At 41.8% G+C, this 11968-nt stretch overlaps 2 protein-coding genes across 3 annotated transcripts; one reads left to right on the top strand and one right to left on the bottom strand.

The window, feature by feature from the left end:
• The first annotated feature begins 2901 nt into the window (after positions 1-2901).
• LOC103716278 (uncharacterized) lies at positions 2902-7412 on the top strand. Of its 2 annotated transcripts, XM_088709172.2 has the most exons (3): positions 2902-3086; positions 6747-6981; positions 7143-7412. In XM_088709172.2, exons 1-3 carry the CDS (start codon positions 3072-3074, stop codon positions 7196-7198), a joined length of 306 nt encoding a protein of 101 aa, XP_088565298.1. In that variant the 5' UTR covers positions 2902-3071; the 3' UTR covers positions 7199-7412. The 2 variants fall into 2 exon arrangements, 1 of the variants encoding a protein (XP_088565298.1); XR_015972267.2 differs by having other exon boundaries at positions 6393-7412.
• Positions 7413-9252: 1840 nt separating this feature from the next.
• LOC103716279 (zinc finger protein CONSTANS-LIKE 16-like) lies at positions 9253-11483 on the bottom strand. Its single transcript, XM_008804214.4, has 2 exons — positions 9958-11483; positions 9253-9837 (listed from the first exon to the last, which is right to left on the bottom strand). The coding sequence occupies exons 1-2, from the start codon at positions 11323-11325 to the stop codon at positions 9538-9540; spliced, it is 1668 nt and encodes a 555-aa protein (XP_008802436.4). The 5' UTR covers positions 11326-11483; the 3' UTR covers positions 9253-9537.
• Positions 11484-11968: the final 485 nt, after the last annotated feature.

The raw sequence follows: 11968 nt of genomic DNA, 5'->3' as shown, positions 1-11968 counted from the left end.
TCGAACGTTTGAATATAGATCAAGGTAAGAATTCTACATGTATTGCACGATAATCATGATTGATTGAATTCTACAAAAGTTTATATAACGCACTGTCTCATGTATTGCATGAAACTCAATTAATATTAGTTGTTGTGCAACACATAAACAGATATGATTGAAAGATTGCATCTGTCTAATTTTTGAAAACAAAGATGAAAAAAACTCAACCAAAAACTGGAATGAGGATGGAACTCAAGCCCAGATCTTTAGTTACCTCAAAGGCTTCATCAACTATGCAAGTTGGCATCTACATTGAACCTTTCGGATTCAATACCAAGTCTATTCTAAATTGAACGTTTGAATATAGAACAAGGTAAACGTTTGAATATAGACTAAGGTAAGAATTATCTTTCTTATTCTTCTTCAAGACTCATAGGTGATGAGCTGTAAAATGGGAAGAATCTCTCTAAGACTTATAGGTGATGGGCTATAAAATGGGAAGAATCTCTCTAAAAATATCCTTGACACCCAACCCCTGGTGGAAGATATAGTTGAACCTAGATATCTAGTGCAGCGATTAAAAAATTTAATCAGCTCGATAAGTTTGCATTTTTCTATTTTCTCTTTTTCAAGCTACTAGAGGTCACCTTGTTGAAAATGAGGAAAGGAATAGCGGGCAACATCAACATTGTTGTAAACGGTCAGCTCAACCAAGAAATTGGATAGCCAAAGGATGGAGTTTATATACGTGGACGCAAATTTGGTGAGGAAGGTTAGTCTCCAGTTTTAGCATTTAACTTTGTCCAAGTCTTGGTATGACTCTTTATTTTTAAATAAAAGAAAGGGCATTATACTATAATTGACTTCTCAAGTCCTCGTACTCTTCTTCTTCAAAAAAAAAAAAACCCAAGTCACAGATAATCTAGTCCTTTTCTTTTTTATTTTTTTTTTGGTTCTCTTCGCATTACTCCATGATATATTCTTAATTCAGCACTCATACCTCAATTCTTTAAATTTACACAAAATCTCCACCGCTATATCTATTAGTCTTTATAGCTGCCTACATCAATCAAATTGCACAGTGATCTATATGCCTTTATCTCATTTTAGAGGGAGACTTGAGTTTCAGACATCAAACTCAGGGCATTAGGAGCTCAACCAATTACTTCTTAAATAGCTATTGGCAAACATTTTAGCAAAAAGAGATACAACATTTGATGTGTGGTTTAGGGGATATAAAACTTAATTTCTAACTAGTTAGCTATAAAACTATGAGTTCTAAGAGTTGCACAAGGTTTGTCAAAAAGATGAATAAGTTATCCTTTCCTATCATTGTTGACTTAAAATCAATAAACATATGTGCAATAATTATTTATTAAAAGGATCAATGTAAATAAAAAATCAAAAATTTATGTACAGAAGCTCATCATATAATATAAGGTAAGATAGCCTAATTATTCTTTTGCTAACAAAAGCATATAGCCTAAGTAGTGTTATCAAGAAAATGAGAATACAAAATTGAGCTAACTTCAGCTCTACACAGGTCTAATACAACCCACAGGAGTATTGGAGGCCCATTGCTTAGAAATTAGATGGTTTGTTTAGAGAGTATGGAAACCTGTATTTAGACTAATTAAGCTCAACGCCACAGGTCATATCGTCTAAGATGAGAAAACCATTTTTTTTTATTTTTTAAAGAACTTGATGGAGCCGGGCACGGGCCAGACCGACATGAGAATGTTTTCTATCTGAAATCCTTTATCTGCTCTTAGCTTCATCGGGTTTTTTTGGTAAATCCGCTACTCACACTAATTTTACGTGAGCGTAACCGATATTATTAAGAGAAAGTAAACTGCTCAATGATGATGGAACATCCAACTCTTAAGTCCAGAGAATCTTATTGGTGTGCTAGGCAGTGTAGGAGGTGATTTAGCCAGCCGTTTTATTCGTCTTTTGTTATACATGCACAATCTAGAAGGCATCACACCTTCTCATCGGTCATCGAATATCGCCAAAAAGCGGATGTTCTGCCCTTCCGATCTTTCCAGTAGAATCCACTCTACCACTGCTGCCGAGTGCCCTCAAGAATGATGTGCATGCCTCGTAGGAACAACAGTCTGGAGGCCCGATCTCTGATCTCTCTGATCACGAACGCAGCCCCAGCTCCGCCGCCGCCACCGGGCAAGCTATCATCAAACCGGTTTCTTTCACTTCACCGGGGCGGAAATGGCCGCCATCCTCTCCCTCTCTACACCACCCACTCCCACTCCCCGACTCCTCCGCCTGCCCACTTCTCCCTTCAAGGTTCCATTGCTCTCTCCATTCCTTACCCCCTCCCTCCCTCCTTCTCTCTCTTATATCTTTCTTTCTCTTCCTGCAGGGCAAATTAAGGAGTCTCAGACCCCCCAGCTCTTTGCCCTTTCCATTCCTATCAGCACCCAGGTCTCGCCTCGTCGGAAGAGTTGAAATCATCACTTTTCCTAAAAGCTTAAGCTTATAGGATGAGGTAGATTTATTTATATATTTTATATTTTTCTTACACTCCCCCTCCCATGTAGGCCGGACTTTTCTTTAATGGGCGAGCCCAACATGTGAAATTTTTTAAGCTTTTACGAAAAGTGGTGATTTCAATTTGGTATTAGAGTAGAGGTCCTGAGTTCGAACCCTGTCTCCGCACTCTTTAACCTAATTATTAAAAAATTTCACATGTTGGGCTCGCCCATTAAAGAAAAATCCGGCTCACATGTGAGGACGAGTGTAAAATTATTAAGCTGATAGGATGAGGTAGATTTATTTATATATTTTATATTTTTCTTAGGAAGGAAAGCAGAGAGGCCCTCCTCCTCGACGCCCGCACTTGTATGCCGAGCAGCTGCTCTTGCTCTTCCCGAGCGCTCTCGACTCAACAACCTGCCCCCTCGAGCCCGAATCGAGGAAGAGGAACAAGCGGAAGGCGCGGGGAATCGCGGCCGGCCAGGGGAACAGCTGCGGGTTTGGTATGAGGGGCCAGAAGTCGAGGTCCGGGCCCGGCGTCCGTAAGGGCTTCGAGGGTGGACAGATGCCCCTCTACCGTCGAATCCCCAAGCTCCATGGAATTGCTGGAGGTATCATTTTCTTCTGTACCATTTTTTTTCCAGTGTTAATTGATTCTTTAATATGCCGGTTTCTTTTCGCCCCTTCCCCTGACTGAGAACTCAAATTGTTTGAAAATGGTGGAGAAAGGTTAGTTCAATTTATACTCGATATCCTTCTCCACATTTCGATTATATCTACAGATCTGAGCAGGTCTAGAAACTAGACATATTTGAGGAACCGAAATTATCATAGTTAGGGCAGGCTCCAAATTGGTATGAAATCTGTGGCTTGTTTTCGGATGGAATGGGGACAGGACGTGAAGTGCGAGTTTATTGAAGCAAATTTATCTCCTCAAGAATGTCCTTACGATCAATTTAAGATGCCAAGGTATTCATAAGGACTTTGTAGTTTGGGCTCCCAATACGTATGAAGGATAATTATTTGTGTATATGTGTGGTGATAATATTGCGAATGGAGCAATTATAGCTGCCCCTGATGAGGGGTCTTAGTAGAAAGAATATTAGCTAGAGTACATCTAAATGGTAGATGAACATGTTAGGCTTCGCCAAAGGTTGCTACTGACGGTAAACCTGGATAATAGGAATGAAAGGATGCACGCTGGAGATGAAGGGAAGGCTAGGAACAAGAGTTAAAATTGGTCAGCAGAAGGGGAATGGAAAATAAGAAGGAAAGGAGGGAAACCTCTTGCAAAGAATCCTTGGTAGAAGAAAAAGTAGAAACTGACAAATATGAGATTCTTAATATGAAGGGGTTTCACAGGACTAGGAAAAGCCTATCTGAGGAAGTGCCTGAAAAAATGACTGGGCATAAGATATGTGAATGTTGCATACTAAGGTCATATTTATCCCTTATGCTCAGCAGTCTAACCCATGAATGCAGTGACTTTTCGTGCAAATTTAGAGACATGAACAAAGGATTAAGAGATTTTGGAAGTGCAAAGTTCTGAGGGTGAGGAGGCCCCATAATGGGCACATATGTTGTGGGAAGCAAAGAAGAGTAAGAGGAACAAGAGAGGAAGACATGTAGGAAAAGATAACGCAAAGAAACGATGAAGACATGGACAAATGTCCAGTAAAGTGGCAAAATGAGATTATCGGAAGATGTAGATGTAAAGTGATCATAACATAAAATGAAGTGGAAGAGTGCCCGCCTCGTTGAACTGATGGACCTCTGCATATACGGCCACTGAAGGAGATCAAGCTCTCAAAGAAACAGATAAGGTGGAGTAACTCATATGGGAAAATGGAAGGGATCACACCTGACCAAATCAATAATTACAAATTTCTGTAAAATTACTTAAAAAAGGGGGGGGGGGGGGGGGGGGGGGCAAAAACCAATTCAAGGAACAACTTGAAAAATGTTGAACTTGTGACTCATTGCTGGAATGATCTCTGATCAACAAACTAGACATGGATTTATAGAAGCTTTAGAGTTAAGAAGAAAGCCATAAGACAAATTCTGCAATGTGGCAAACTTATTGGCAATTGTTGATGGAAGGATCATATACACCAAAAAATATATACTCACAATGGAAGATAGTAATGTGGATAACCTTGTACGTGGACATGGTTGAAGCACAAATTCAAGCAGGAGATCTAACCTACCAATTAACAGGTTAGCAATGATGAGAATATGATGGATCAGCATGCTTCTGGTCATGTTCTCAATCAAAGAAAAGGTAGTGTACATAGTTGATGAAAATGCATTTCTGATGATAACCACTAGCCTGCCTTTGGGAGGATGGATAAATAAATGATATGTGGTGCATAAAACCAGAATTGTCACTATTACACAAAATGGAAAGATCATATTGATGTTTTGGAATTTCAAAGTTAATTAATGGAGTTCAAGGACCTTAGGAGTAGCGAAAACATTCCATCAATCTCAATAGGCTTCTTGGATTATATCTTGGATCCTTAGATAGCAAAAGAAGTTATCATAACTTGAGAATTTCTTTTTAACTCTTTTTCGTGGGAGCATGATGTAGGATGGATTTGACAATCTAATTTTGAGCAAGATCAACTATAGTTCAACTGCGCCATTAACTTTTTGAATTGTATACTATTACCCAATATTAGATTATGAAGATCTTGTACTTAATGGGAAGATTACTTTGAGATCTATATTTGTTTTGACAAATTGCTAAAGAGGCAAAATGCTCCTGAATCTATAGTTGTTGTTTAGGGACCTTAGACAGGTTCAAATGTTTTGAGGATAAGAATGGCTGAGAGATTTGATTAAACTGTAGGGATAATCTAATTCATTTTTTTTTTGCTTTTAGCTGGCATATCGAATAATCAGGCTTTTAATGGGCATGTTCTATGAAAAGTAATCTGACAAATTCTTGCCATATGTTTCACCTTTTCATTGAGTTGTTTCTATGTTATGAGCCAGAATTACATCTGCCTATGCTACATTTCATTTTTCCCCTCTCTCTAAGCAATTATTTGAAACCATTTTGGGATGAGTAAACTGGATAAGTCAAGTTTTCTGATGACTGGCCTATCATGTCTAGGTACAGGTCACATCAGTTCTAATGTAATATACTTGAGTCTTCAGTCCAAATGATTATGATATTTGGCTTGTAAATAGATGGAGAGAGGTATCTATGAAGATGTTCTGTCTCTCTCCCTCTCTAATGCTTCTTTCCGCTATCCTGCTTAGCCCGTGCCCATCTGCTGGCTGCTCTGCCAATGTTGTGCTGTTATCCTCACTTTTTAATTTTTTCCCTTTGTCTCTGACAACACTACCTCCTTGTTGGTCAAAGATCCTATTACCGCCTGTTTTGCGCTACTGCCAGGCTTACCCTCTCTGTTCATTTCTGGGGCCTTGCTGACAAAAATTCTTGGTCTCTCTTAGGGCTGGTGCTTAAGCACATGTGGTGATGGGGACAATGATCTAGGTGAGGACTGGCTGAGGGGTGTTCGCTGGGGCAGTCACAAGCCCTTGCTAAATCATAGAAAGGCATCATCTGTTGCTGGAATTGAAAGTTCCCAGCAGATAAGAATAAGTAGAGTAACTCGGGCTTGTATATACAGCACAATTATATTTAACCAGTGGCCAAGTTCAAAAAGAAGAAGAATGAAAGGAGACTATATGGCGATTATATTTAACCCAAGTTCAAATTTTAATAGGTGCTTTTCCACATTAGTGCAATTATTGTACCTCTTTATTATTCCCTAATCTCCTTTGTATATGTTATCATGGGAGTTTGTTATGGGCCGATCTATTTTGGCCTCAATGGTTCTTGTTGTTTTGGCTTAGCCATATATTTTTCTGTGTCACTGAATCAAGCTTATGTGGAAAATCTGCAGTGTTTGACTAGGTCCCTGTTGCTAACAACCATATCTGACAGTCAATTTATTGAGGAAAAACTGACTTGAGAGATGCAGAAAAGTACAAGCTTGAAACACCTAAAGTGTTGACAATTCTATTTGCAAGATGTAACCATTTTATCTAGTCTTTTAAAAGCGGCTAGTCATGCTACCTGTTATTTGCTTTGCTTGAACTGAGGTTCCCTCCTACTATTGCTATGGAGTTAAACCATTTTCATGTGTCCGTGGTGCACTTCTATATTGGTATGAATAGCTTGGCATTTAAACATTCTGGCATAAATATAGCATTTTGGTTAGATTTTTATGCTAATCCAAACTTTTAGCTACTTCTAGATTTTGGGAGATGGGGTTTTGTCTGTTAAGTTGAACATAAAGGCACAGGCATTTTCAGCAGCAGCAAAAGAGAAGCTTGAGGCTGCTGGCTGCACTCTCACTGTATCGCCTGGTCGGAAGAAGTGGGTAAGCCATCAGTCGCAAAGTATCTTGCTTGAGCATAGGAATATTTTGCCAAGAAAAGAGCAGCAGCAGCCGTTGCTGCTGGTGGTGGTGGTGTTGAAACAGTCACCATGTGAGCTCCATTGCCTGTTATATTCTCCCAAGTTCCTGTACTGAAAAAAAAGCCTTCTAAGTAGGAATTCTTTTTAAATTGTTTTGTCTTTGCCTTTTGTTTGTGCTGTCGTATTTGATTCTTTTAAGTGATACTTGATCTGATGAGGTTTACATTTGCAGATGTATACACATATCAAGATTTTTCTGAAAATGAAATTATGGGCACCAGGTTTTAAGGCAATTACAGCAATCAATCAATACTCTACAGCCAAGTACTCGCTTAGGAGGGTCTTCTGCTCATGTGGGATCCCCTCATAGTGACTTCCCTTCAAGTTCTATGCAAGAAAGTTGGAGGAACCACAGTTTCACTAACAGAATAATTCAAGACAGTGATCAATTAAAACAGAGGTTCGAATAGGATCAAATTGAATATAACTTGATGCTAAGAAAGTGCATGATAGTTTTGTAACACCTTTCAATCCAAAGTAAGTACCACAGCAAAATGCAACCTGCCAAACAGGAAGTAGTCTTTCACTTGATGCGATCTTTGTGCTCCAGAATTTGCCCTAGCTTACTGCTGGCATCTTCCTGTTCCCTGCTTTTTGGTGCAGAGTAGAGTGCTTAACATGCCATCATTCTATTTCTAGCTTACCAGCCAGGCACATAAAGGGCTACAACGTTCTGGTGTAAACAACAATTTTTTAGAACCTAGGTAGATCTGGAACCTAATCTGATTTAGTTAAATGCTTCTAATTATACAGAAGATAATATTTGAAATCCTGCTGTTTTCTTTTTTCATATATTGTTATTTCTCATGATGTTATTTAGAACCAGAAGCTAGAAAAAAGAATATTGCCACTCTTTTTTGACCTGTTACTCTTCTAATGTTGTGGCACAATAGAGTATTGCCTCATTAATTAAGAGGCTATGCAACAATATAATCTAAAGCAGCTTGAAAGTACTTAGGAAATCAACCAATCTAGGCCATCACCAGCAAGGCATAAATTGTGCCAGCAACAAGATAATGCTTACATGTCAGCATAATGATTCTGAAATAAAAGTCCCTACTTCCTCTATGATGCGCGCCACACTTGCTTGAAGGTGATGTAGAAATTTTCCCATCGAGAACTTGGAAACCCCAACTATGAATAATATTTGATGAGTATTCTTTGTATCCCCCATGGCCGCTGCCAGATCACAATGAAAAATGCAGCCTCATCGCCTCCATAGTTTGTTTTCTTCTTCTTCTCTTTTTCTTTTGTGGAACCTAATATGCAATCCAATAACTTCCTCTCATGGCGACTACCCAACTGTAATTTTAAATTTTTCTTAATGCGAAAATACGCAATTTCGTTTCCTCTCTTGGTTATTTAGACATATATTTCTTAAAGAACTTCTTATACAAAGAAATTTCAAAATTATGCTCTTTGTTTGTAAATGTACTCTTAAGCGTGCTCTTGTTTCTTCAATTTCTGTTCTTTTGCTGCAGTACTTTCTTATCATATTTCTCTCAATATATAACTAAATCCCAATGAGGTTATGTATTAACCAATTATGGTAGAAGGCCACAAGAATCGTACAAGCAGTTATCTAGCATTTAAGGCATATTTAACACTTGCTTAGGTTGTTTTCTAATTACCGGATTACCCGAACACAGTAGTGAAGGTGTACTCATATAACTACATGGATTGCATTTTCAGACTCTCCATTTTCAATATTACTAAATTCAAATGAGGTTACGTATTAATCAGAGTAGAAGGCAAGAAGAATCATACAAGCTGTTATATTAGATTTCCCACTTGCTCAGCTTGTTTTCTAATTACTGGATTACTTGAACACAGTAGTGAAAGTGTACTCATGTAATTACTACGGATTGCATTTTCGGACTCTTCATTTTTATTTTATTATCACTGCCTACTCAAGTTTCTTGCAACTAGATACAGTGCAAGAGCCTTGAGTCTTTAATCTGGAAAAAAAAAGAGAAAAAACCAACAAAAGTATCACCAGAATGGACTCTTTAATATACTAGTTTCGATAATGTCAGATGATTCACATGCCGTCAAGACATTAAACTCCAGAATAATATCTTGTTTGCTTCCATGTATATAAATAAGCAAAACACCAAGTCATCAAACGAATGCATTGCACACTTCATGTGGTATGATCTCCATCATCAATTTACCAGGTCCCTGAAAAGAATGACTCAAGAAGCAAAATTTAATACTAATTAGACAGTCCCGAAATTCTCTCCTCTCATCATATATCTTATCATTGTGTAAATACAAGATAATTTTAGAAAGGAAAACACAAGTCACCATCTTGATTTATTAGAACTCAAATTCCTTCTATTATTTCTAGATCAAAGGCATCTTTACAATGACGACATGAAAATGGCACCAACCGTGCGTACTAGCAAAAAAACTAGGCACAGTTAGCCGCATCTGATTAAGGTTTGGTTCCATAAATAAGCCCACCTATTTCACGGCAGTAAAAACAATAAAAACAGCAAATCTGGAGCGGGAGAATAAAAAGGGTCATTATTTCTAGAGTTTTTACTAAGGGCAGCGAGGCACGGCTACCAGTACTGCATTACCGCTCCTCGGCATGCGTTTTGCTCCCCGGAACCGCCATCAATGAAGGGAGATGCCGCAGGCCCCGCGGCGGAGAACGCCGTGCGCTTCACGAAGCGGCCCTTCATCCGTGGCCGCTTCTCCGCATTGAGCTTCCGCACCTCGTACCGGATCTTCTTCGAGAACAGCCTCGTCCTCCGCTTCTCCCGGTATCTCGCCACCCTCGCCTCCCTCCCTCCGCCCCCCGCCATCATCCCCACCTCCCCCGCGTCACCTTCTCCAACGCCGCCGCTCCACATCATCCCCTATACATTCACAACAACAACAAGAAGAAGAAAACAATAAGAACTAAATTCAAGATGATTAAATATTCTACTGCTGGTTGCTGAAGTTGTTGTTGTTGTTGTTTGGATAGGGAGGCGTACCGTGAAGATGGGGCAGCAATCGTCCGGGTTGAATTGTGGGCGCTCCCCGTCGGTCCATGGCGAGCAGCCGTTGCAAGACCAGGCGGCGATGACCGCCTCATAGTCCAGCTTCAGTATCATCCCCCTCCCTGCCGCTACTGTCTCCACTCCGCAGCCACCACCTGATGCCATGGCTGCTTCTTCTGCAGCTTTCTGCTCTTCAAGTTCCTCCCCTGCTGCTGGCGACCGGAAGCCAAAGTCAAGGTCGAGCGTCTTCCTAGAAGGATTAATCTCCATATCTATGTTGCAGGCCATGACGTCGCTCCCCGCACCGATGTCCAGCTCCACCTTCACTCGCCCTTTGCCATCATCCTCTGCTGAATTCATCAGGCCCAGCCCATCGATGCGGAACGCGCCATCATCGAGCCCTCGACCGAGGAGCGTCTCCACATCGGCTACAAACTCCGCAAGGTCCAGGTCGGTTGAGTGGAACCCAGCGAGACTGTCAGCAGCGGCTGCGGCAGCAACATGTGCATGCTCCGGTAGCTGCACCACCGGCTTTGCCTCGTCGGCGAGGGTGTCGGCGTCATTGATTGCCGGTGGTGAGCAGAATTCGGCGAGGACGGGGTCGAAGATGGGCACGCGGTAGAGCAGGTACTCCTCCTCAGCGTGCAGCTTCTCATCTGCCTCGAGGTCCGGCACAAGTGGCTCTAACTTCGGAGGTCCAGCCGTTGTCGGCTTGATGCGGGGAGTGCGGGCCCTGCGTTTGAAGCCGTGGAGCCAAGGTGGGAGTGCATCGTCGGAATTAGAGGATGAAGGAGGAGAAGAGGAGGAGGAAGAGATCTTGAGGCGGAGGCGGTGGTGGCGGCGGGCGAGGGGGTTGGCGGAGTGGACGGATGCATCGCAGGCCATGCAGAGGAAGGCGTCGTCGGCAGCGCAGTACCACCGGGCTCGGCGACGGAGGCAGCTGTCGCAGGCACGCGCCGTCTTCGCGCCGAGGGCGCGGGCGGAGCGCTGCTCGTCGGAGTGGTGGCTCATGGGCACGTCCAACGCGATGCCAGGATTTTTTACTACTACAATTATGCCACGCCAAAAGCGAGCGAATCGAGGGGACAGATCAGTATGGAAATACCCGGGAGGTCCGTTATATTGAGGAAGAAGAGCCGGGACCGCGAGAGGGCTAGGGGGATGGGGCCTTCCATCGCTCGAGAGAATGCTTCGAGATCTGTGCGGGGTGCGATCCAACGTCGATGTTGCGGAACCGGAGGGAATGATGGGACGGGGTGGTCCACCGGTTGCGCTTTTGGGGTCCTGGCGCATGGGAGGGACTTTTGGGGCCCACGGAGGGGCCTTATCTCGAAGTTGATTGGGCAGGCGGGAAAAAGCCATCCATTTCTCTGGAATGCCATTGGCCGAGGGTTATGTGGTGGGATTTCTGGTGGACCCCGCGAGGACGAAGGGGACAGGTCTGGTAGAAATTATTACAAGGACCACAGGTCTCGTGGATGCGCCCGCCGCCGTCCTGCCCTTGGGGTCCCCCTCTCGGAGAGAAGAAAAGCCTACGTATGGATGTGGCGGGTGGGTGGGGAGGTCTAAGTAAGCTTGGAACAGGACGGTATATCTAGGTGGCAAAGCCTTATCTTGGATGAGATAACGTTGGAATTCTCTGTCTAATTCCCTTCGATGAGCTAACAACAATATACTTTTTTTTTAGGCATACATGAACAATTTCTTTGGTTTTTGTTACTAAAGACGTGGATTGGTTGATTATGGAGTTGGCGAATCAGTACTTATGGGCTCAATAAAAAAAAGATACTTAAAAAAATTGTCCTCTATATGCGTGTTGCACATCCATAAGCTGATCCCTACAAAAATTCAGAATTTTAGTAATAAATTTTTAGTGACAAAATGCACTTCTAGCCATAAAAAAAATCTCATACTTGGTGTTGAAAATAAGAAGTAGTCACAACGAACCATTTTGCTCTGTATCTTTAATGATGAAAAAAAATACTGTTACAATATATATATATAT

Source organism: Phoenix dactylifera, chromosome 12 (genome assembly GCF_051530095.1).
Source record: "Phoenix dactylifera cultivar Ajwa chromosome 12, Ajwa_hap1_PhDact_Kaust_v1.1, whole genome shotgun sequence".
NCBI classification, from domain to species: domain Eukaryota; kingdom Viridiplantae; phylum Streptophyta; class Magnoliopsida; order Arecales; family Arecaceae; genus Phoenix; species Phoenix dactylifera.
This window is presented reverse-complemented; position numbering and strand designations above follow the sequence as displayed.

What these genes read in the sequence shown, in the direction of transcription:
- LOC103716278 (XM_088709172.2), top strand. An exon ending in GGTGTTGAAACAGTCACCAT is followed by an intron (nt 6,982 to 7,142) that starts GTGAGCTCCATT and finishes TTACATTTGCAG; the next exon opens with ATGTATACACATATCAAGAT.
- LOC103716279 (XM_008804214.4), bottom strand. Translation starts at nt 11,325, where the DNA reads ATGGCTTTTTCCCGCCTGCCCAATCAACTTCGAGATAAGGCCCCTCCG. An exon ending in ATTGCTGCCCCATCTTCACG is followed by an intron (nt 9,838 to 9,957) that starts GTACGCCTCCCT and finishes GTGAATGTATAG; the next exon opens with GGGATGATGTGGAGCGGCGG.